Genomic DNA, 25,249 nt, shown 5'->3' on the forward strand with positions numbered 1-25,249 from the left:
ATTCTTGATAAAATGTTGCAGAGTTGATAGGATTTAAGTACAATGCTTCAAAATCCCATTGATTTTGGTGGGATTTCAAAAAACTTAAAATACACTGAAGAATGCCACAAAATCCATCATTTTATGAAATGAAAAAAAATCCATCAGCATTTGAATACCATCAGATTTTAATGGATTTTAAACAATCTCAATTGAATACTATCGGATTTTAAAGCATAGTTTAAAATCTCAATTGAATACCTCCAGATTTTGTAGCATAATTCAAAATCCCAATTGAATACTTCAAGATTTTAATGGATTTCAAACAATCCCAATCGAATACCCTCGGATTTCATGAATGCAAAAAAATGCTTTAAAATCCCTATCCAATACACCCCTCTTAATGTGTTGATGACTAAATTGTTACAAATTTTCAAATTGATAAATAAATTGAGTCATATTTGAAATGATATACATTTGATAGAAATCAATGATGATTTTGACCATTAAATTTATACAATCAATCAACAGGAAAATAGCAAAATTATGCAGAGGAAACGGTCAACGCAGCAGATGTCTGCGCGAGTTCTTCATCCAGAGCCAAAAACAAGTCATCAGTCTTCCTAAATGAAGCGTGAACCGCCACGACCAAAGCTTCAATCAACAGCGTAGATATTACATTGATCCATGCAGCCTCTGAGAGCGCAATCACACCGATCATAATGAAAACGATTATAATTTTACGAAGTGATCCGTGCAAGACCGACGACGGCTCTCTGTATAGATAGTAGATGAAGAACAAAATATCTGTGTACAAATTCAAGTATAGGTCTAAGGAGATCGGGTGCCACAAGAAGCTCAAACACAGAATTAGCATTAATATCACTACGTAGTTTATCTCGAAGTAATTTATGTTCGTTTTCATCCGTTCAATTGTATTGCGAAATCCCGAGGGAAAGTTCAACGACCGCAGCATCTCTTTCCAGGGACGGGCATTAGGGATTCCTGCGAATAGAGATCATAAATAATACAAGAACAGTCTTACATGCACAAAACTGAATACAAAATTTTGCATAAAATGACATGATAATTGAGATGATATGTTTTAATTGGTGCTATTTATGTAAATAGAGGAGCGAAAAATTTTGTTCCCAGTTTTGTACATGAAACATTTTTCATAATACATGAGCCAGCAAACAAATAAAATGATATATTAAAAGAGACACTTTTGCAGTGATAAGAAGAGAAAGTACGGAACAAACCAGCTGCTGGTGCCGATTCTTCATCGAGAGACAAGTCATCAGTCTTCCTAAAGATAGCGTGAGCCGTTACCACCACAGCTTCAATCAACAACGACGATATTATATTCCAGGCAGCTTCGGTGAACAGCAGTAAAATGACACTGATCATCACCAAAATGATAATAAGCTTGCTATTTGAGAAGTACAGGACCAGTATAAGATCTATCAATATCGCCAAAAACACCGTGTTCGAGAAATGGTGGATCCAGAAGCTCAAAAAGATAATTAGCATGAAGATGGCGATGTAGTTGGTCCGGAAGTAAACTAGGTTTGTTTTGATCCGATCGCTGGTGTCGCCAAACCCTGAGGGAAGGTTCAGTGAGCGTACCATCTCTTTCCATGGACGTCCATTACGTATTCCTCCACTAACCTGCTGTGTTGCTGTGGAGATGGACTCGTTCGTGCCTTCAGATGACGCCGTAGGAATTGTACCGTAATTCGTCATTCTCCAGACAATTTGGAAAGTAATTGAAAGAACAAGTGGGAAGAAATTTTGAATAGACTATAAGGTGCAATAGAGATATTCAATATTGTATCCAGTCTACGCATACAGCAGACGACCTGAGGCAAGTCCGAACCAATTTCATAAGTCAATCCATTTAATTTCAGTCAGATGTCTTATAAGGAAGCTGAAATTATATAATTACATACCACTGATACACGCAACAAAATCACAAAATACCTGTGAAGAGGAAGTGTTCAACCGCACAGTTATGGTGGAACCAGTTCTTCATCCAAAGACAAGTCTTCGGTCCTAAGCAAAGAGTGACTGCACCGTTGACAAGTTCTTCATCCGGATAAGAATCAGCCATTGACAAGTCGTCAGTCCTAAACAAGGAGTGAGCCCAGATTTATTTTGCACCGTTTGATTATGTTGTGGAATCCTGTGGGAAGGTCTAGTGACCTTACCATCTCTATCCATGGACGCGCACTAGGAAGTCCTGCAAAGATAGAATACAATCACTAATAGAGCTGGACCGCAAATACATTAGCTAAACGGCATTTTTACGATCTAAATAAAACTAAATGTGATCTGAAAATCATACAAACAATGCATTTGAAGAGGAACCAGTTTCTTGTGGCGGTTCGCTTCAATCAACAGAGTCCATTTTACATTCCATGCAGCAGATGCATCGACAAGCACCATCGAAATGACACTGGCAATCACCAGACCAATCGAGAATTTACGATATGGTCGATGGAAGAGTACATAAACATCCACCCACAAGGACAGAGATATATAGATCATGACAGGGTGGTACAAGATACTCAAAATAAGAAGTAGCATCAAGATGCTCATGTAATTCGTCCGGAAGTAAACTAGGTTCGTTTTTTATCCTTTGGATTGTGTCACGGAATCGAGAAGGAAGGTTTAGCAACTGCACAATCTCTTTCCATGGACGGCAGCTACCAAGTACCAACTAAAGAATACCATGTTCGTGCCTTCAGATAACAGGGTCGGAATTATAGTTTGTTTGTTCATTTCCCGGACAGACTTAATTTAGAGAGAAATGAAAAGGAGCCCAATAAGTAGGAACAAAACTCTGATGTATTGATCATTACAGCTAGCAGAGAATTTGATTAGTTCAGATTTCTAATCCACCAATCCGATACCGCGTGTGAGAGTAGCTAAAAATGTATTGGAATATCAATTAAACATATTAATATTATATATGACGTAGATATTGGGATGTTTATTTGTATTAATAAAAGAATATTATTTTTCTTATTCACATATCATTATAATTTAAATAAATTCAACAATACATTTCTAAAAGAAAATTTGAAATGGTAACCGCTACTAAATCGCTATGCCATTTTATTTTATTTTTTATGTTTACACCTGTTTAAATGTGTGTTAAATGTGCTGGCACAAAAAAAAAAGTGTTTAATGTTAAGAGACTCGTGTGTGGATCGAGTCTCGTGACATATATGCCATTGGTTTTCTGAAGAAGCATTGAAAATGTGCTTCACCGACAACAGCTTGATGAAATCATCCAAAATAGAACGTAAAATTATTCTTAAGAAGCATCCAATTCATCATTCGAAAAATGGGCAGCCGAAGAAGGCCAAAGTTTCATGGAGTGCTCACCCCTATTAATATGGCCTGCAAACCATCATAATAAATTAAATATAGTCAAAAATGATTCATAGAAAATTGACAATGGTTTTTTTTCATTGTATACTCTTACAATTTTTTACGGTTATTATAGGGGGTTTTTAATAATTTTTTTATACAAGTCATAACAAACACTAGCTATTTATGATATTCACCAGCCATAATCAGTACTAATGCATTTCGTATTTGACAGTGTAGTATTGGGAAATCACAACAGAAACCTGAACACTTTGGCAGACACATGCACTCGAGGAAGCGGGAACGATTCAGGCTGAATTTGAAACTGGCCCTGTAAGGCAAACATCATTAATTGGAAAAAGGTTTTGAACAGTGGTGAACACATAACAACATAACTTTTTTATATACTCAGGTTTCAATTTGTCACTTGTCAGATAAAGAAAATAAGTTATGAATAGTAAAAATTCCACCCTGAAAGCAAAAATTAAACTGTGATAGCATTTCAGACCTTTCCCATCACGCTTTCCACTTGCCCACCGATTTTCTAGCAGAACACACCACCCCTCCCCCCCGGACCCCGGGGGTGGGGGGAGGGAGCGGGTGATGTGGAGGTAATAATGCTATAAAAGTAGACATGCCACGAATGGTGTCAAAATCTCTATTGCATTATTCATATAAGAATGTATAAGTTCACAAGATTTGAAATAATTATTGTTTTAAAAGTTTCTACATGAGCACTTGAAGATCTCATGTTCATTGCCATGCCGTATGCACCATCCATATAACACTTGCAAGCTACCATTTTCCGGTTATACCTCATACGCCATTTTCCCCCGGAAGACCTAACGTTCTGTATTTATATACTAGTTTATGCCCCGTGCCAAGCACGGTTTCAATATTATCAGGAGAGTTTGAGTTTGTCATCTCCGTGTTACAACCACCTTCTTCCTCTTTATCATAATCTTGTGAAAAGATTAAAGAAGGGTTTAAATTAAATTTTGTATTAATATAGATTTGACTAATGATATCAATATGAACTGCTCGTTTATTTGTATTCTAAAAGTATGATATAAATTTAATAGAGTCTTTCATAAATTAAATTATTTCACTTTTTTTTCGAACAGAAATTATTTGAGTTTTAAAATTAAAACAGATATTTTTATTGGTAATATAATTCTGTAAATTAAATTGTTTGAGTTATGAAAATTAAAATGGATGGTTATTAACGATATAATCCAACATGAAACTCTTTTCACGATAGTATAATGATAATTATTATTAAATAAAAAATATCATGACTACAAAATTGTGGTATTTGGTGCTATTGATTTTCCACTGAAAGAGGGTTTCACTTTTGAATAAAGGTATAAATATGGATAACATGGATTTGGCTAATAAAATCAATAAAAATTCCTATTTTATTTGAATATTGATATGATAGGTTTTTTATAGAGCTGTTTCATAAATTAAATTGCTTGAATTAAAACAAATAATTTTGTTGGCAATATAATTCAATTGGTGGGAAAACTGTTATACTACAAAGTCCTGACAAATATCAATGTTTTTATATTACTATTACTATAATAATAACAACTGTTAAATAAAAAAATTATATGATGATAACTAAAATTTGATGTGTAACACCCCAGTCCCACATCAAGAAAAGTGGGGAAATTTGTTCAATTTATAAGCATAAGTACTACTACCAATTCTACCAACAAATCATGATCTTTTGGGGGCCTGTGGTGAGCTTGTGGATTGCCCAAGTTGTTGCGGTTGGGCTACTTTATTTAGCTTATTTTTGGATTCGAAATTCGGGACTTAACCTGATTTTCGAAAAAGACTCGGGATTTGACCCAGGTTGTCACATATTGCGATTGGGCCAGTATATTTGGGCTTATTTACGGATTCGGAATTTGAGACTTGACCCGATTTTCGAAAAAGACTCGGGATTTGACCCGCGTTGTTTCATATGGTATTTAGAGCAGGCTCTCGAAAGCTTGATTTGTCAAGTTGCCGGAGGTGGGGACACGAAGGCTGGTGGTATTATCCCACAATGGCAAGAGTCCGGAGGTGGGGACACGAAGCTACCCGGTATTATCCCACAATGGCTAGAGAGGTTCGATCTGGGCCTGTGGGCTATCCGTTTCGGCCTGACGAGGACATCAGGAATTTAAGTGGGGAAGTTTGTAACACCCCACTCCCACATCGAGGAGTGTGGAAACTTTAGTTCGGTTTATAAGCATAAGTACTACTACTAATTGCACCAACAAATCATGATCTTTTGGGGGCCTGTGGTGGGCTTGTGGATTACCCAAGTTGTTGCGATTGGGCCAGTATATTTGGGCTTGTTTTCGGATTCGGAATTTGGGACTTGACTAGATTTTCGAAAAAGACTCGGGATTTGACCTGGGTTGTTTACCGTATTTCAAAAAAATTGTTTTCTAAACAAAAATTTCATACTTGAATTTTTATTTACAATTATTTATATATATATATATATATAGGGGTGGGTTCTGGTACAAACTTACAAACTTACAAACTTTATGCGTTCAACACATATATAATTTGAGTTCAACATTTTTTTAACATATTTTGTTGAACATCGACTAAAATTGTGTTGGAGAAGTACATAAACTAATTTTTCAATGTGAGAACTAAGTTAAACGTATTATATAACTAATATTTATGTTTCTAGACCCTACCCAAACCCCAGAGTTATAGTTTAAGCATCTTTATCGATATATTCAACACAATGATAATTAGTGTTCAACACCCAATGTTAAACTCCAGTTACAAATGTGTTGAATGCACGATTTATTTATGCATTATTTTTAAAAATTGTGATTTTTTTTAAGAATTTTCAATATGGATACTTTCGATAACTAAGGATTAACACGATGAGAGAATAAAAAAAATTCAAAAAAAAGTTTGTAAGTTTGTAACTGAGAAAAGTTTTTATTTGATCCTATCCGTATATATATATAGGCAAATGTTCAAATGCAAACAAGATTGAAATACAAACTACAAAATAATATGAGTCTTTGGATAATGGCCCCTTAGAAGTCATCACACACAATTAACATACACCCTGATCCCACACAATCCCTTCCGTTTTAATTTGAATTTTCCCGTCAACTGGTGAACTTAATTTGAAATCTGACTTCACTGTATTTTTATTCATCTCCCAACGATCAATTTGCATAACATATATGCTATATTTCAATGTGATTTAGAGATTTTTTATTTCAGTCGTAGTTTTTATTCTAAGAAAGGTTTATAGTGGAGTAAGACCCTGTATGTACTATAGAGTTATATGGTCATGCACCTTAAGTTGTGTGGCCAAAATCAACTAGGTCATCTAATTTGGAATGGAGAGAGTGTGAGTTTCTTTTTCACGGTGCAAATCAAGCGGTATGTAGCCGGCTAGCGGTCTGGATAAATAAAATATCTAGCAGCAACAAGCCAAGAACATGACAGTTTAGGATCATACCTTACAGGTTCTGCTTGCATGTCCGCTTCACTAGGCAGTTATTAACTCCTTGGCCAAAGTGATTCACCTTACAACTATCTGGATCTCTGCAAGCCAGATATCATATGATGCATGTAAAAAAGAAGGCCTTGGTAAACAAAAAGTTTTCTACGCTGCATAGAGAAGGAAAATAATTCAAATCGGTAACTTACTACAAGTTCATGATCCCGTTTAAGATAACCTGAGGTAACTTGCTTGCTGTCTGCTGGTTTAAGGTCCTATAAAATGGTGTGTTCCAGCAACAATCCAACTGCAATGGCATTATGGAACCGTCCAGCGAGATGAGTAGATTACTCTAATTTTGCTTTGCCAACCATCAGGCACTCTTTGTGTGAGGCCAAGATAACTGTGGGAACTGGCAAGATATGTACAAAGCCATTGAGGATGTAATATATTTGGTTACATTGGAAATTCTCATAATGGCCTTTTAATCCCCAGTTGGTTCTGCTAAGAAAACACACCATTCACGCTTCAAGTCTTCAACGGTGCATCTGACTTCTTGAAATGAGAACTAACTGATAATAATAAAGGTCCGAGAATCTTAAAGAGAAATACTGCATGCACGGTTAAACCAGAAAGGAGATGAGAACCATGATTTTCCACCAGGAGTTGAGAAGACATCATTGCCTGACATCAAGAACACAGGAGCAATAAGAACACATAAACATGTGCCTGATTTAAACACATCAAGGCGAGATGCAATTTATGCCTCATACTCTGACAGCTCACGTAACAGAGTACTCTGAAAGAGCATTGACAACACAAACACTCCTGATTCCCAAACACTCAACAATTAAAAATATATCAAAAACTTCTATGGAATAAATATTTTAGGTTCCAGGTTCTAGGCAGGCCATCAGAACCATTGTACGATGTTCACATTGTATTTCCAGGAGGTCGCCTGGGGGTGATGACAAATTTTAAAGCAAAGTTGAATAAAGCAATGACATCCCTTTTTGCAAGTCACATAAGCTTCATATCGAACCGTCATAAACAAGAAATCTCTCAACAAACAGATTCAGAAACTACACAACTTTAAAAGATTTAGCGGTTTTCTATTTTTAATTAATTGATCATGTATCAGCAAAGACAACTTATCAACTTGAGAGAATCATCCAAGAAACTTTGTCTATAAGCCATCGACATGGAGAGAGATTTACATTTAGAACTAAAATTTTGCTGGAAGAAGCCATCTGTAGGAGAAATATAGCTATGTACTAGAGCACAAACTTAATACCAGAAGAGATAGCCCTAAGGAAACCTAGTGAGGACATCACAAGAGAAAGATTCACAATTTATATTTTTATACCAATTTGGCCAAATGCAGTACAAGAGTTAATTTTAAAGGACAGACTAAACTGGACTAAGGGAACAGTGAAGGTAATGGAAAAGCTGATAAATTAAGCTTCACAAGAAAGTAGGGAATCAGGCCATCAGATTGAACTTCTTCTGCCTCGCTGACAGGAGAGAAGACAGGGCAAGGAGAGTTCATGGTGCAACGCGGAATGAAATGCTCAAAGACAGCATATGAGATTTATGATTTATATTCATACCATAGTCATAATGGTATATCAGTCAAATTTTACACAATTATTTAATTACTCGTCTAATTGAAATCTCCCGATCACAAGCAACAAAATAAGGGATCGAAGTATCATGTCTGATTTATACAGGTAATGCAACTACACGAATGTTCGAATACTATATAGACAGGATGGTTGAAACTACTTTGTAAGCTGAGGAGAATTAATGCTTAGGAACTAATTCATTTTGAAAATGCAAGACTGGATAAAATGCAATCCTGTATAGACGACTAAATCTTGCATTTTCAACACACACACAAAAAAAAAGATTTTAATTCAAAGAAATACAGCACCAAACCACCATTTATATTTAGTAACTGTACAAAATACATTAGACACGTCTAATCATCCAGAAACTAAGAGTCACTGAAAACAGCAGCATAGTAAACGCACCAAAGTCTTTTCAACTTTGCAACCAAAAAAGCTCTGATTTAACAGACTTGAATACTTTGTCCAGGTTCTGTTTTATTAAAATGACGAGATAAAGCAATTGATTATTTCTTTAATACATAAAAATACTTAATCGTGCGAAGTGGAAGCTCACTAAATACTAATATTCTATTGGTTTTGTTTATCAACATACATAGAACTCGAGAAAATTTCCCTAATTTTATATAAGGTACAAAAAGTGATACCTGAGTTTCACCCCATCGCTTTTCAACGTATTAAAACAAGCAGCAAAACTCTCTGTATCTGCATGTAATCAAGGAATAAAAAACCATTAGGAGATATCAAGAATAATACTTAAAAGAATACTTTGTGCAGACAATTTAATATAGATAGTAAACTAAGTAGGTTTATTGGGGCAAACAAAAAGGTCCCCCCCCCCAAAAAAAAATACTTACATCGCCAAATGGAGTTGAAGAATATCTGATACAACTAAAAATCAACTCATATGATACATAAACATCTTCAAACAAAGTGCTTTCACATTCCTTATTTTAAGAAAGAATTTCTGTGCAAGAATGTATAGCTGGACTCAAATAGCATATCCAAATCAAAGTAAGAGGCCCAGACTAACTTTCCTAACAACTTCCCTAAAAAATTATTAGTATGACAAACTAGAGAAGACCTAGGAAAAGAACCCTCCTATCATAGTCATGTTATCCTGATACTATGCACGCACTTGCAAATACTGCACCCCCAGCACAACAATTTTCTTAGTGAAGCATTCTCAGCTGGACTCGATAAGCAAGTCTATATATAATATGAGAAATCCAGTCCACCTTTTTTCTGCCTTCCAAAAAAAAAAAATTAAAATTAACGAACTCAGGGAGGCCTAGGAAAAAAACCCTGCTAAGTTTGTCATGTATTCCTGCTAGTATGCACACACTCACTAATACTTCAAATCCTGCACAGCGAACAAGACATGTAGAAACCCGTCAGAACATATACTCTAGATGGAAGAATACTGATACTAATCTGCCTGTGCTTTACAACTAGCAAGTAAGAGTAACCTGATTCTACCTCGTCTTTTTGCCTGTTACTTTATATCATCTCACCATCTTACACTTTTCTCTTGCAAACTAAACGGGTTTACAAGGAACTTCCATCACTTTACTTGACAAGCTACTTGAACAATATCATCCCCATTGCACTCGGGTATTCCAGGCCAATCGCTCTACACAACTAGGTGCTCGAATTGACTTCTATGGACCATTATCCGCAAGTTTATAATATCACAAGGATTCTTATTTTGTCACTAGAAAATAAAATCCACCATGGAGAAACTGTGTGTCTGCCACACAAAATCTCAAAATTTTCCTACAACTTCTTTACACGCACATCTTATATGATGCTACTCACAGTAACACATCGGGCAATCAAATAATATCAAAGCTATTATCTGCTTAGCAACTCCACAAGATGTACATCATCATCAACAGGGATAACGAGAAGCTTTCATTTAATAGATACCTGATCGAGGACAGCACATCTCCTTTATGTTTGCAAAACTACCCTTTCCATGGCATCATATATATTATCAAACATTTCCTAAAAGTATGCAATGACAAAAATAGTGACACTACATTCTTCTGGCTCAAACGTATACCTCGCTAAGAAAAACTGTCTAAAAACTCCCCAGGGGACCGAGTTCCAAAAAGTCAAAAATATCCAACAGCAGTTATTTATTTTAACTTTAACTTGCAGTTATTACTAGTTTCCATTAAATTTCCTAAAAATTTAATGGAAACTAGTAATATTTACGTACATGGTCTTCATCTTGACATTTGGCTCCAACAGTCCAACCTCTGACAAATTCTATCTGCGCCTCTATCATTATCTTCCTCTAAATTGATAAAAATATAAGCTTCTACAGATCATAGTTATTTTGTCATCAACTGGTCAAAGGTAGCCTAAACTCGTTGCTTAATAAGCATTGCCCTCCATATTCCATCTCCAGACTAGTATAGTCTTCATTCAGTTTCACTAGTTAGTCCAGGGTCAGTTGGTTTATAATTTGTGACAAACCATTATAAGCTAAACCAAGTTGATAGCCTAACACACACACACACACACACACACACACACACACAGAGATCAGGAACGAATCTAATTCAAAAAGAACACAGACAAAAGACCAAATATAAATCTTATTTAAAATGTACAGAAACAAAAACTTATCACATTAGCATCATAAACCAAATAATTAGAAGTTACTAAATCCATATAACAAAGACAATATACTTGCCTATATGATGTTCAAATCAGAAGTCATGTCAGCCCTTCTTCAAAAGATAAGTCCTCCCTTCCCTCAACACTTTAAGCTTATAGCGTTCCGTAAAGAGGAAGTATGCAGCATCAGGATTCAGGACAGCCAGAAGAAGAAAATATCGCAGCAAGGTGCTGGACAACTTGACTACTGAGCTATCATTATTAATGGGCAAGAGACACGATAACAAGAGACGTCAGATACCTCGTCTAGATGGTTGTTTACAAATCATAACATTTCCTGAAGCAGTTTAGCTGCCAGCCTTGCATTCAAAATGTTCACTATGGGATGGCATCTCGATTGTCCTTGGAATGCTTGCAATTTAATAACCATATAATATTGCAGCTCTTCAAGAACTTATCTAACAAACTGTGCACAAGGCCATCTAAAAAGCACAGTAAATGCCTGAATCAAGTAAAACAGTCACTCATTTATGAGAGTCCAATCTTTAAAGAGCAACTTCCCATAGGCAATACACCTACAAATCCCACTAACTACACACAAGCTCTTTATCGTCACGAGCCACTCAGTACTCACACCAACCTAAACTGCTATTCAAACAAAAGGATTTTCCTACTGATATGCATCCACATAATCTACTTTTATACTTGAAATAATCTTTCACCATATCTTATTAGTATTTCATGCACCAGTATGCCCCGTCCTTTTCATGACTGGTTCTACAACTAAGAGTCTAGGTACAAGTGTCATAAAACAATCTCATTTCTACTTCTTTTATGAAGTTTCCAGGACTCCTACCCTTCGAATGCTGCTTCATACAAATAGCAGCTTTTACTCATTATCAACCATAAAGACAGCCAGTAACAGCTATTATGAATCTGAATAGGCTCGCTTAAAGTGGTTCACTGTGCAGAGAATGTGATGCTGATATATACCCATTCAAAGCCAGTAACAGCAGTAAAATTTCATCCAACATGTCGTTGATGTCTGGTCTTTTAAGGCCCTAAAGAATATGCAACTAAAACAAGGAATTTTATATTGTAACGTACCAAAACCTATTACAACTATTGTAACTTGATGGCTTGATAACGGACTGTTAAAAAAGTGAAATGCTTGTTACAATTACAGCTGGGTGAGCACTAACCTAATTTTTCTCTCTACCTTACAAGAACTTGCTAAAAAATTCTCAGGGCACCAAGCACTTCAATCTCCAGCAGTTTAGATCTACCATACTAAAATATATATATATATATCGCTGAAGTCCATATTGTTCCAAGCATATGAATTTTTCAAATATAAATAACCAATATAACCTCCATATCTTGCTGTGCATGGACTTCATTTCTGCAACCAAGCAGTTGCTAAAAAATTCTCAGGGTGCCAAGCACTTCAACCTCCACCGGTTCAGATCTACTCTACTAAGATATATCTCTAAAGATACACTGAAGTCTCTATATTGTTCAAGCAGCATTTTCTATATATATAACCAATAACCTCCATATCTTGATTGGCATGGACTTCAATTATGCTAGGTTCAATATTCTTCCAGTAAGCAAAGCTGCTCCATGGCTCACACATTGTGTGACGACTCAGTTAAACGGAAGTCTTCTCTCCACAGAGTATCAAGAAGATTCTTCTCAGCAAACCTTGTGCTTTCACAGGTGAAGAGATAAATATATCCAAATAGCTTCAAGTCATCGACAATAAGTTCTACCAAAAAGATTTTAACTAATAACACGAACATTATAGTTCAACAGAAAAGGATATAAATCAGAAATTAACAAAGACACCTAGTGCAATTATAAGACAGCAGCAAGATGTTCATTTTATATGTTATACACATAGGTCTTAAAGGACGATAGGAAATATCCTTGAGGTCTAGTGACCCTAATAGATATATAGGTTGATTAAGATAAAAAGCAAAGTCAACACAGGTACTGCCGATAAAAGACAAACTTAAAGAAACCATACACTTAACATCCATTTTACACTGGACACCGAGCAAACAAATGATCCAAGATGCTCCATTTCTGCTATTAAAACATAGCTCAGATCTTTCAGCGACGGGTCATCCGGGGCTTCTCTACTCCTCCCCAAGCACCTGGACCCGACCCTGAACCGGAACCATATAGAAGGCCCTTATCAGCGGCACCCTAATGTGGCATAAGAATGTTGATTGGTTGGTCATTCATGCTTAATAGAAAATGTTAGAATAAAATATTAGCAATTTATTACTACATCTGTACCATGTGACTGCGGTAACTGTCACCAAAGGATGCATGGAAACCTCCTTCAGGAGTGTTGAGATTCATTCCATAGTTCCCACCTACAAAAAATAGTAGTAACATAACGTGAATAATCAATTTATCATAAACCTGAGACTTTAAGAGCTGTTTTAGTTGTGCCACATTCAACATTTGCCATCAGAATACACTTATTCAAGCATATTTGATTCATTGGTTTTTGGAAGACAGAATCAAACATAACAATGAGCTGAAAGATTTCTTCTAGTAACAGCATTCAATTAAACATGAAAGTACACAATTTGCCTCTCACTCCCTCTGCATAGGCAGCAACCAAAAGAAGTCTGGTGCCTCTTGTAAATCTCTTCTACGTGGAAAGCCAATTTCAGGGACCAGAGATAAATCACCGACATGTCACTTCGGATGTAAATGCATGATTTTAAGGATCATGCAGATACCAGGAAACCACAAGAATGGGGGTTGAGGCAGATGGAGGAAGGTCGAAACTTTACAAACTTTGATATTGTCCACAGAAGCAGTTCAAAAATGTTTCCAATTGAAAAGATCAGTGTCCAGATCAAACAGCAGTCCTTTAGTCACTAACTCTTAAAAATCGGTTTATTTTTTTTCACACAATGAAATTTGTTCCTCTATTTCGACTACCTAGAGAATTCTGCATCATAGTATCTCTTCCAAAGTTCCGCAGATAACCAAAAATAAATTAAAGAACTAGCTGTTATAGTATTTGAATACATATTTTAGCACCCATATAAACCCTGTGCATAGAATGACACAATATGTTTAAACTAAATATCATACTTAATTTTTAAGCCACCAGGTTAGGCAATAAGTAGTTGTCCTTACGAGCAAATACGGTATAATAAAAGTCTTCAATATACAAAAATATGGTAAATAAAATATATTTCTTCTCTGTGGGAGTTTATCATATAAACTCAATAACAAGTATGTTACAATCCACTTTAGAGCATCTCCAAGGGACTAGAACCATTAGCTAAATTATCTACATGGCATCTAGTTGGCATCTAGTGGCACTATTTAGATATTATGTAAAAAGTTAAGCACTCCAACCATTAACCCTTAGCAAAAAAATATAGATAACTAAAAATGGGGTTGCTACATTTGTAAAACCTCTAAAGATATTATGTATAATTTTAGATGATATAATTATACATAACACCATTGGAGTGAATCTAGGATCTTTTAGCTATAATTTTAGATGATTATTCATACATCATATTATAGCTAATAAATATACATAACACCTTTGGAGATGCTCTTACATGCCTAATAAATAAAAAAAGACCAAAAGGGTAATGACTTATAAGTTTATGACGAAGGAAAATTATAAGGCAGTTGAATGTGAGTGTGCATGTATATTACTTCCAATAAAACCTCTATAAATAATAGTTAATAAAACCTCTATGAAATAAAAGTCATGACACACAGGACAGGAAGCTTAGATACTTATTCCAGACTACTAATGTTTAAGGTGATTCGTGAAGCTATACATCTATACATAAGGTAGTTGGAAAATATGATTTACTCAAGGTCATACTTTAATATTCAAGCAAAGGGGAAAAAACTCTATAAAATGAACCGCTCTGCTTGTTAAAACTAGTGATGCCCGTACGTCATGACCGAAAGACTACATTTCACTTGTATGGATAACTCAAATAACTAAATCAAATAATACATACATCCAAACAATATATATAAGAGTTGGCATAGACCATGTTATATGTACATTTCATAGTGATGACAACAGCGAATACAGCATATAAGTTGCATCAGACAGTTGAGAAAATATAAGGTGTACCTGTTGTACTAACAGACATCCTTTCTTTTGTCTGTAAGCCATTATAGCAGGAAAAAAATGATTTACATAAAATAAAATTACCAGCAGCCCACGGTCTGGCATCAGCATTTGCATGTTCAGCGCGAAGCTTTTCAACTTCACGTGCCATGGACAACAAGTTCTTCTCCATTGCTTGTCTCTGCTCCAACAGCTCCATGTTTGCCTTCTTTTCATAATCAAAAGCAGTTCTATAAAAGAGATATTGGTATAAGCAGTTTTAGAACTATATGAAGCAAAAGGACAGATCACTCGTAAGCAAGCATGTTCCCAACTATAGAGATTAGATTAGAACCAAATACTAACCTAGCACGCATAAGCTCCTGGTGCAGCCCATCAACCTCAGCCCTCAAAAGAGGAATCTGCTGGTTATCTGTTTGCAATTTTCCTAGTTCTTTTGTAAGGGTTTTCACTTGAATAGACAGATCCTGATTAACAGAGTCTAGCTTTTTAACTTCAGAACGGAGATGAACAGCCTCCTTTTTCAAAGGCTCAGCAGCACGAAGATCATCTTCTAGCTTTAAACCTCTCTCAATAAGCTCCCTTGAATGAAGGTCTTGTTCTGCACGAATATCATTGATGAGAAGATTCATGCGATGAAGTTCTTCTTTAGCAGCCCCTAAATCTCGCTGCATTGCTATTCTATCATCAACCAGCCTCCTATTTTCACCAAAAAGCCTCCGAATTTCAAGATGTTGCAATTCAAGCTCTTCTTCTAATAATGCAGGATGAGGTGGCATTGGTGGAGGCAAAGGGCCACGAACAACATGCCCTTCTGGAAGATATACGCGGCGGTTTTCATATGCCTCTCGAGGAATACGGTTTCTACCAGCCATTGCAAACCAATCTACTCATTGAGAAAAGAGTTGATGTTAAAATCTAAAAGAAAAACATAATACATCGAACTGAAAGACCATTAATTCATCGTCTTTGTCAGCATGTAGATTCCTTCGGATACCCTTCATATCTTTAATTAAAAAACTTCCCGTGTATGTGTAGAAAATGTCCTAGAGGATTATATTTGACGTACACAGTAATGACATCCTTCTGTGTTCTTATATGACCACAAGTTACACTATTCGGCACATGCATCACAAAAACATTACTAAAGCCTGATTATGGCATTTGTAACAGTCCTAATAACCGCCAAAAGATGCAACAGAATATTGAAAAACGGAAACCAAATGGTATCTTGAGCTACTTTGTAGCAAAATTATCTTTCAGCACATTTGTCAAAGTTTTAATTATTCGTACACTCCAACCTAAATATAGAATGATAATAAAGCAGAGTCTTGGAAGATTTTGAGTACATAAATCTCCTAATAATCAATCCAAAAGTCCAGGCATGTAAAAACTATCATTTATAAAAGATATACTGTACACATTAAGACAAGAGGGTCGCGCTCAAGAGGGAACCAATGCTTAAAATAGAAACTTAGAACCACTAAGGTTCTGCCGCGGAATCCTAAATTTTAAATAAATTTTGAGGAACTAAATCTAAATACATCTTTTTTGCATCGTTGTCTGTGTTAAAATAATATCAAACATATAATAATACATAAACACGACATTTTTTGCTTGTGCAGTTCTGCTACAGAATCCTAATGAATATTAGAAATAAGGCTAAAGGTTCTAAGGGTGTCTAGGCTAAGGAATCTAAGTGGAACATGTGTCTTCGATTCTCCCGGGTCGAAAACAAGTATATTTATATGAAAATGGACACAAAGTCAGTAATATCATACAAACAAGTTTAGATCACATTTAAATAAATAACCTTAAATACATGATTCATAATATTCTATCCGTAAATTAAAACCCTGATTGGGGATCCCCAGTCGAAAACAAGTATAATTTATATGAAAACGGACACAAAATTAGTAAAATCATACCCACGAGTTTAAATCACATCAAAATAAATAACCTAAAATACATGTATCAATTCATAATATTGTATCCCTAAATTAAAACCCTAATTGAAAATTCAAGTTGCACATACATACACACAGAACTGTGATAAACATAAGATTATAAATTGCGAATTAGACCTTTATGAAGAAGTGAGGACGAGGAGCTCGCAATTTGTGATCAGCGTTGTGTATATGTATGATGTATCACTGTTTCTCAATTTTAATTTGAGACTACGGTTCCAGTTTTGAGACTGAATTGGGCTCGATAGAAGCAAAAACTCACATAATTTATTGTGAATATATATATATATGAATAGTCTATTATAAAAAATTGAAATTATTTTTGTAAAAGAAAAACTGAAATTATGGAGTCAAATATATATATATACCTTATTATTATTTTCTATTTATAAAATATTTCCACTATAAACGATTTTAAGAATTACTTATCCATATTAACTTATTAAGTATTAAATATAATGTAGTTTACTGTATTATTTAAAAAACCTCTATATGAGAAAAAATCACAATCCGGTCTAATATCTGATAGATTTGTGTTTAGTTTTAACATTTAAAAAGTTTCTCAACTGGATTTCGATTTTGATCTGGTTAAACCCAACATGTAATCATCCTCTTCCTCTTCTTATCCTCTTCCTCAAACATGTAATCATTTTCATACACAAGAGGGGAGGTGGGTATGAAACATGGGTTTGTGGCAATACAAATTCCCCGGCCTTCGATCCCTCTTACTCATAAAGGGTCTTACGGTCGGGAGAACTACCTAACTAAAGATAAATAGTGTTCTTTCTAAGAGTAAGCGTGGAGAGCTTTTTGCGGGGAAACTTGCAAGTACAGTTTGGAGGGAGGCGGGCGTCGACCCAACCTTATGAGTAGGGCTGTAAATCGATACGGACTATCCGGTGTCTCGGCTCATATCCGGCTCGAAAATATGATACATGTCTCATATCCGTTTTGAAAACGATCCAAATCTGGCGGAAAAATTAAGCCCGTATAATATATGATCCCGGATACGAGCACACCTATACCCGCTCAGATTCGGTCTCATATAATTTTTCATAATATGATCCTACCCGAATAACCGAATATGATCCACGGTTCATATTCGATTCAAACTCATATAACATATTATATTTTAACACCATCATATTTGTAAGTAAATAATCATCATTTTATAAAATTGTAATATCTTATTTAAGTTTATATCTTCATAAAATATGATTTATTTAATGTGATTATGCTTATTATCTTCATATATATATTTAATAAATGATATATACCAACACATAACTATAAGTTTTAATTCAAAATTATTATATTTTATAATATTATGTTTACTTAGACTAAATGATAATTATTTGAACAACTGAAATAATAATGATATTTGACGTTAGTGGATCATATCCGGCTCATATTAGATGGATCATAAACTACCCGGCTAAAAAATAGAAAATACGATACTGGATCATATCCGGTTCAGATCCGAATCTCAAATACCCGGGATCGGTTTATACCCGAATAAAACGATCCCGGACCCAAATCTGGACAAGCTAAAAATAATATGATCCGGTACTTGAGCAGAGGGGTACCCGGGATCACCCGGATCATTTTACACCCCTACTTATGAGTATTCGGACTATAACAGTTCCGATGAACAGTCACTCACTTTTGACAGTTATACGATTCCAGAAGATGATCCAGAATTGGGGCAATCACGTTTATTAGAAGTGGACAATAGAGTGGTTGTACCAGCCAAAACTATTATTGTAACATCTGCTGATGTACCTCATAGTTGGGTTGTACACTCAAATTCTTTTTCTTTTATTTTCATCACTATCTATATCATTTCATGTAAATTATTAATACGAAATGAAATTAATGACCCAAAAAATGTATATAAATATTAATTTAATGATATTTCAAATTAATTACAACTAATAACTCATAAATATTATAATTTAATCATATTCATTCCACCAGTCAACCAAACGCCTGATATCAGAAATTATACCTCAAACCCATACCAGAAATTATACCTCAAACCCATACCAGCTTAACCTGATTCCTCATTGCAACCTCATACCCCCTCTCCAACCAAACGACCCCTTAGTTATTTTAGCTGAATATTCATATTTAGAATCATGGACATATGTGACTCTTATGATTGTGATTATGGATGTGCACGGTGTGGTTTGGATCTAAATTTGCAACAAGAATCATAAAAGTACAGTTTAAAAAATCGAAAACTGAAATCAAACCAAATCATGAAAATTCCGATTTCATATGATGCGGTTCAGTTTTTCAAACCGTAAAAATTCAAGAAATTAAAAATTATTATATGATCAATTGAGTGCGGAAAACATGACAAATTTTAAAGCCATACATAAAAAGAAATCTTAGTGTTCGATTTTTCACAAAAATTCTATCAACTCTAAATAAACACTGTTTAATCTCATTTTCGAGCGTTTGTTCCCAAAATTATACAAATACATGCATCAACTCTTAAGAAACTCCGATCACCACATCAATAATGAACAGGTTAGCATACCATGTATGCTATTAAATTCTAACAATATATAATTATTAATAATTTGGTAAGTATTGTGTATGTTCATTTCGAAAAAAATTATATTATTATTCTCTTCCCACTAAAAATAAGAATCTTATTTTACTATTGCTATGATATTTTATCTAATATGCATAACTTATTAAACTACATAACACTACAAACATAGTATAAACTATAAACATATATTATTAAAATATTATTGACATTTATTCGATAATTCCAAAAATCATTAATATAAAGTAACAAGCACGATTCACTTATATTTGATAAATTGGAGTAACTTCAAATATTATAATTGTGTTATTACAAAATTTATTTGTTAATTATGACTAAGAAAAAGTATTTTTAAACTAAAGTTAGGAAAAATGTAATTAGACAATTTTTTTAAATACGATGCTAGAACATGACAAGGTCAAGAACTCGTTTAAACTCAGGAACTCTAAAAAGTCTTGATAAACTTGTACACTGGAAAAATTTGTTAAATTTGAAAAACAGAAAAAGAAACTCAATAAGGTTGAAAACAAAAAAAAAAACCGTTAAACTCGAAAATCCGATTTGAACTCGACTCGTATATTGCCCGAATCGAGTGCGAATGACATATTTCAAACCCAATTATTTCAGACTCGGCAAAACTCGTCGAAAAAAAATTCAAAATCAATCAGGAAGAACTCGAATTCAGCTTGGCTTGAATCGGATCGTACTCGGATAACAACCTTACGGCTTCTGGAGTGGGAGATAAAAGATTAAAGAGGTTCAGACACAAACACAATTAACATACCGTCGGTCCATTATGATTGCTTTAATAATGCACGGCTTAAGGTCAATTATGTTGTGCCACCTCCGCTGGCATGTGAATGCTGGTAGTTCCGACAGGGTCCTAATGGCCGTTGTGACTCAATAATTTAACTTAATGCCCATTATATTCATAATCTAGATAATTTTAATATTTGGATCTCGTGAAAATAAAAAAGAATACAATTCTTTAATTCATATCTACGTCTTTTAGCTGATTCATCGTTGAGATTGAAGAGTGGTCCGTGAAGAAAGCTTGATGCTCCCCAAGTAAATCGGTAAATATGGCTGCTAGTGGATTAAGATTAATATTCTCCGGTGGAATATGATGAAGCACATATTATAACGAAAATCTCTGCTCCAACCGATATATCCAAAAGTTCTAGGCCCGTCACTCATGAGTGGGGATGAGTGTATCTTGGCCCATCAAACCTTTTTCCTAGTTCTGGATTGGGCCACCGCTACAATGGATTAACAGGGGTTAGTTGGGCCTACTGATGTCATGTGAACCTTAGACATGGAGCCTACAAAAATGCAGGATGCCTGAATAGACTGTTTTATCTGTCTGGGGCTCGACCCCAATATGTGCTGACATGGCATCAGCCAGCCTGGACCCACCAAATTATGTATCAACTGAAACACGGCCGACTTACTCCGCGAGAAAAAAGGCCAAGTTTACACAGAAACGTCCTGCCTGTATTTATACATTTTAGAAGTATTCGGAAAAAGTTAAAGTGTTTTCGATTTTTCCGCGATCCACGATTTTAAATCAAAATTATACAATATCAGAGTATCTCCAACCATCTATAACTCTTGGCTAATGAGTTGACATACTTAAAATAAAAAAATTTAGCCAACAGCTCAAAAAACTGAACTCCAACCATGCTCACCTGTTGTCTATAAATTTAGCCAACCTCTTATGGATGACTAAATTTGTCGAATCTCTACAGGTCTGTAAGAAAATCTGTAGGAACATTGTACATCATTTATTACCATATTGAACTGATATATTTTATTTTAACAATTTAATTCAAAATATTAATAACATACTATTTTTAAATGATAGCCAACCACTATAGCCAGTAGCATTGAAGCAAAATGTCTTACAGGTTTAGCAAATTTTACATAATGTCTTAGAGCATCTCCAACGGTGTTGGCTATAATCGTTGGCTAAATTGGACCTGTAAAACATTATGTATAATTTGCTGAACCTGTAAGACATTTTATTTCAGTGGTATTGGCTATATTGATTGGCTATAATTTAAAAATAATATGTTATTAATATTTTAGTTTGTTAAAATAGAATGTATCAGTTCAATATGGTAATAAATGATGTGTAATCTTCTTACAGATTTCTTACAGACCTGTAGAGGTTCGACAAATTTAGCCATCCATAGGATGTTGGCTAAATTTATAGACAACAGCTGTGCATGGTTGGATTTGAGTTTTTTGAGCGGTTGGCTATATTTTTCTGTTTTAAGAGCATCTCCAACGGTGTTGGCTATAATCGTTGGCTAAATTGGACCTGTAAGACGATTATGTAAAATTTGCTGAACCTGTAAGACATTTCGCTTCAATGGTATTGGCTATATTGGTTGGCTATAATTTAAAAATAGTATGTTATTAATATTTTAAATTGTTAAAATAGAATATATCAGTTCAATATGGTAATAAATGATGTGCAATCTTCCTACAGATTTCTTACAGACCTGTAGAGGTTCGACAAATTTAGCCATCCACAGGAGGTTGGCCAAATTTATAGACAACAGGTCACTATGGTTGGAGTGTGAACTTTTAAAATGGTTGGCTAAATTTTTTATTTTTGGCATGACAACTCACCTTTTAGCTAAAGGGTATTCATGGTTGGAGATGCTCTAAGCATGCCAACTCACTTTTTAGCCAAAGGCTTTCGATGGTTGGAGATGCTCTTACAAATCCAATTTAGCTAACGATTATAACCAACGCCGTTGGAGATGCGCTAAAAAGTTTAAGAAAGAATAAAAGATAAATCATACATACACAATTCATTTTTTTAAATATAATTTTCAATTTCTTAGCATTTTTAAAATTTATTTGAACAGTCAAAGTCACTTTAAAAAATGATTTTAATCGACAACGTTGCCATTTTGACACATGCATGCATAAATTTTTTTAACTTCTGTTACAATTCTTTTTACAAGCCAGGGGTGCACACATAACATAATACTATTAGCTCAATAATATGAAAGAAACACTTCAACTGCAACATTGCATTGTCAATAGCCTCCGACACCGGTGTTGAAATAATAGAAAAAATTTAAATCAAACATAATTATATATTTCTCATTAAATAAATTTTCATTAATCCTGCTTAGTTGTTGGTGTTTTGACAAGAAAGATAGGGGCCTAGAAATTAGAAGCAAGATAAGACTTATAAGTGATTAAAGTGTTTGGGAAATATGTAGAAATCCTGAAACAAAAACTAGCATTCCTAACTTTTTTTTAAATACTTCTTGATTTCTTACACAAACGGTACGAATAAGTACTTCTAACTTATAAGTCGAGAAGTCCGGCTGAAAAGGGGGCAAACACCCACATAGTTGTATTATGTGATGAACTGATGATAGCCGAGGATATTAGTAAGAGGAGATGGAGGTGGGAATAAGTAAGTGTAAGGGGACATGACATAGAAGTTGTTTGACTAACAATTGGAAAGAGATACACTCTACAATATAAATGTCCCACCGTTCACAGGATTTTACCTCACAGCTATATAGATTGGAGCGCATGATTGATAAGGTGAGGACGGGGGTGGGGGCTATTGTCGTGTTTTTGTTTTCTGGAATATTGGATTCTTATTTACTTGTTAAATGTTAAATCTGTATAAGTTTAACATGAACATGATTACTTGAACCAAAGATCACATAACAACTTGTTTAATGGAGGTTCATCATTTTACCTAATCAAGCATCTTCACTTCACATCTACACTGCTTTCTTTTATAATCAGAACAGTGTACTCGGAGTCGGTGACCGTGAATCCGTGATTACATAATTGAGTACGGGTTAGTATAGAGTTAGTTTTGGTTATATATTAATATTAACATTAGCTGTTTTTAATTATTAATTATATCTTTACTAGTTGGTATAGTTCATAAAGACTTTAATAGCTTGTAAGTTGTAATGTATGCAATATATACATACTTAAAAAACATTTTTATTATAATAGTTATATATAGATATTATTTGAGAAATGCAGTTATTTTAGTATAGATAATGAATATATTATTATTTTAAATTTTCTTATAAGTTATATCACTAACATTTTCATATACTAATTCATACAAGAAAAGAATTAGAAAAATAGATTTTTTGGACATATACAAGTCATATATTTGTTATTAATCTTATAATAAATACACATAATTAAAACTTTAATCCTAAAATACCAGTGTTAAAATATTACTATGAGGCTCAAAGTATTTACAGACTTGTGTCCAATCCATATTTAAAAAACAGAGGGAGTGTACGATTATCAAATATCCATTCCCTCAATATTGTATCAAATTTAAAAATAATTACAAAGTGAATATTAATTATTCATTATAAATTATGAATTAAAATATTGAGCAAATTATATTTTTTCAAGAAAGATATTATAAATATATTATTAAAAAAATATTTGTTAAAGAATTCATTTAAGTTCTACGAGTAAAATAATATAACACTTATTATTTTATAAAATATATTTTTTGATTTTAAAATGTATATATATATATATTAATAAAATATAATTTAATGATTTTTATTTATAAACATATATAATTTTTATTATTTTTTTAAATAAAATTGGTTGGTACCATTCAGCAAGTGTGTTGTGGTCGACCATGGCTGATAATTCAGTAAATTTATGATTAATGATTACAGAAAAACCAACAACCATACTATTACAATTTACACAATTGACAATACAATTAACCGCGAAAACAGGAAACATTGGTATTGGACCAGTGGCACTGGCATCAGAAGATCAAAGGTGTTGGATTCTTGTACCCAGTTTTTTCCCCTTATCGTTTGTCACCTTATGGAAATGAAACTTTACTAAAAAAACAGAAGCTGGCATTAAATTTATTTATTATTCATCTCTTGATGTGTAATAATTATAATTGCATCACTATTTTTCAAAAATAAGATAACAATACTTTATGATAATATTCTATTTTTAGCTAAAACATCACTTAAAAATAGCTAAAATATCAAAACTACATTTAATTTAATAAAAAATAACAAAGTTTTGAATATATACTGCACAGACAGCATAGATCGGGTATTTAGCGTGGTCATTTTGTTTTTTCTTGAATTATACATGTAAAAATATATCACTCTCTAACAGAATTCATGCTAAAAAGGTCACTAAAATATACAGAATTACAGCATTATTACAAAATTTAAAAAGTAAGAAGAATGTTAATAGTAAATTAGTAACAGACAACTACGACGAGTTGTTTTTGTAACTTTCTAATCCCTATAAATAACAAGGTTGAAGTCATTACGAGAGTAATATATATTTTTGCACATAAAGTGCAGCTGAAAAGCACCGATTAGCAGCACCATAAGCAACAACTATCTCAAGGCCACTAGAAAAACACTTATACTTACTCCCCCTTTAGCCGTGCTGTCTTTTGTCTCTTTCCATAAAAAAAGGCAAGCTCAATAACATAGA

General features: G+C 34.1%; 1 protein-coding gene across 10 annotated transcripts; it reads right to left on the reverse strand.

Moving 5' to 3' along the window:
* Positions 1-437: 437 nt before the first annotated feature.
* Positions 438-17,456, reverse strand: LOC108209314 (protein FLX-like 3). 10 transcript variants are annotated; one of them, XM_064088045.1, is made up of 10 exons: positions 11,165-13,207; positions 9,108-9,165; positions 7,042-7,516; positions 6,851-6,936; positions 3,621-3,688; positions 3,373-3,387; positions 2,327-2,437; positions 1,932-2,221; positions 1,242-1,841; positions 438-984 (listed from the first exon to the last, which is right to left on the reverse strand). In XM_064088045.1, exons 9-10 carry the CDS (start codon positions 1,723-1,725, stop codon positions 524-526), a joined length of 945 nt encoding a protein of 314 aa, XP_063944115.1. In that variant the 5' UTR covers positions 1,726-1,841; positions 1,932-2,221; positions 2,327-2,437; positions 3,373-3,387; positions 3,621-3,688; positions 6,851-6,936; positions 7,042-7,516; positions 9,108-9,165; positions 11,165-13,207; the 3' UTR covers positions 438-523. The 10 variants fall into 10 exon arrangements, 8 of the variants coding, with proteins under 8 accessions (XP_063944115.1, XP_063944112.1, XP_063944114.1 ...); XM_064088042.1 differs by having other exon boundaries at positions 2,327-3,387; positions 13,118-13,207; XM_064088044.1 differs by having other exon boundaries at positions 2,327-3,387; positions 7,071-7,516.
* Between the last annotated feature and the right edge of the window lie 7,793 nt (positions 17,457-25,249).

Source organism: Daucus carota, chromosome 2, assembly GCF_001625215.2.
Source record: "Daucus carota subsp. sativus chromosome 2, DH1 v3.0, whole genome shotgun sequence".
NCBI lineage: Eukaryota > Viridiplantae > Streptophyta > Magnoliopsida > Apiales > Apiaceae > Daucus > Daucus carota.

Bases quoted from the DNA above. Each gene is read 5' to 3' on its own strand.
- LOC108209314 (XM_064088042.1), bottom strand. From the start codon at position 1,725: ATGACGAATTACGGTACAATTCCTACGGCGTCATCTGAAGGCACGAAC. The intron at 985-1,241 runs GTTTGTTCCGTA...CTCTATTCGCAG, and splicing joins AGAATCGGCACCAGCAGCTG to GAATCCCTAATGCCCGTCCC.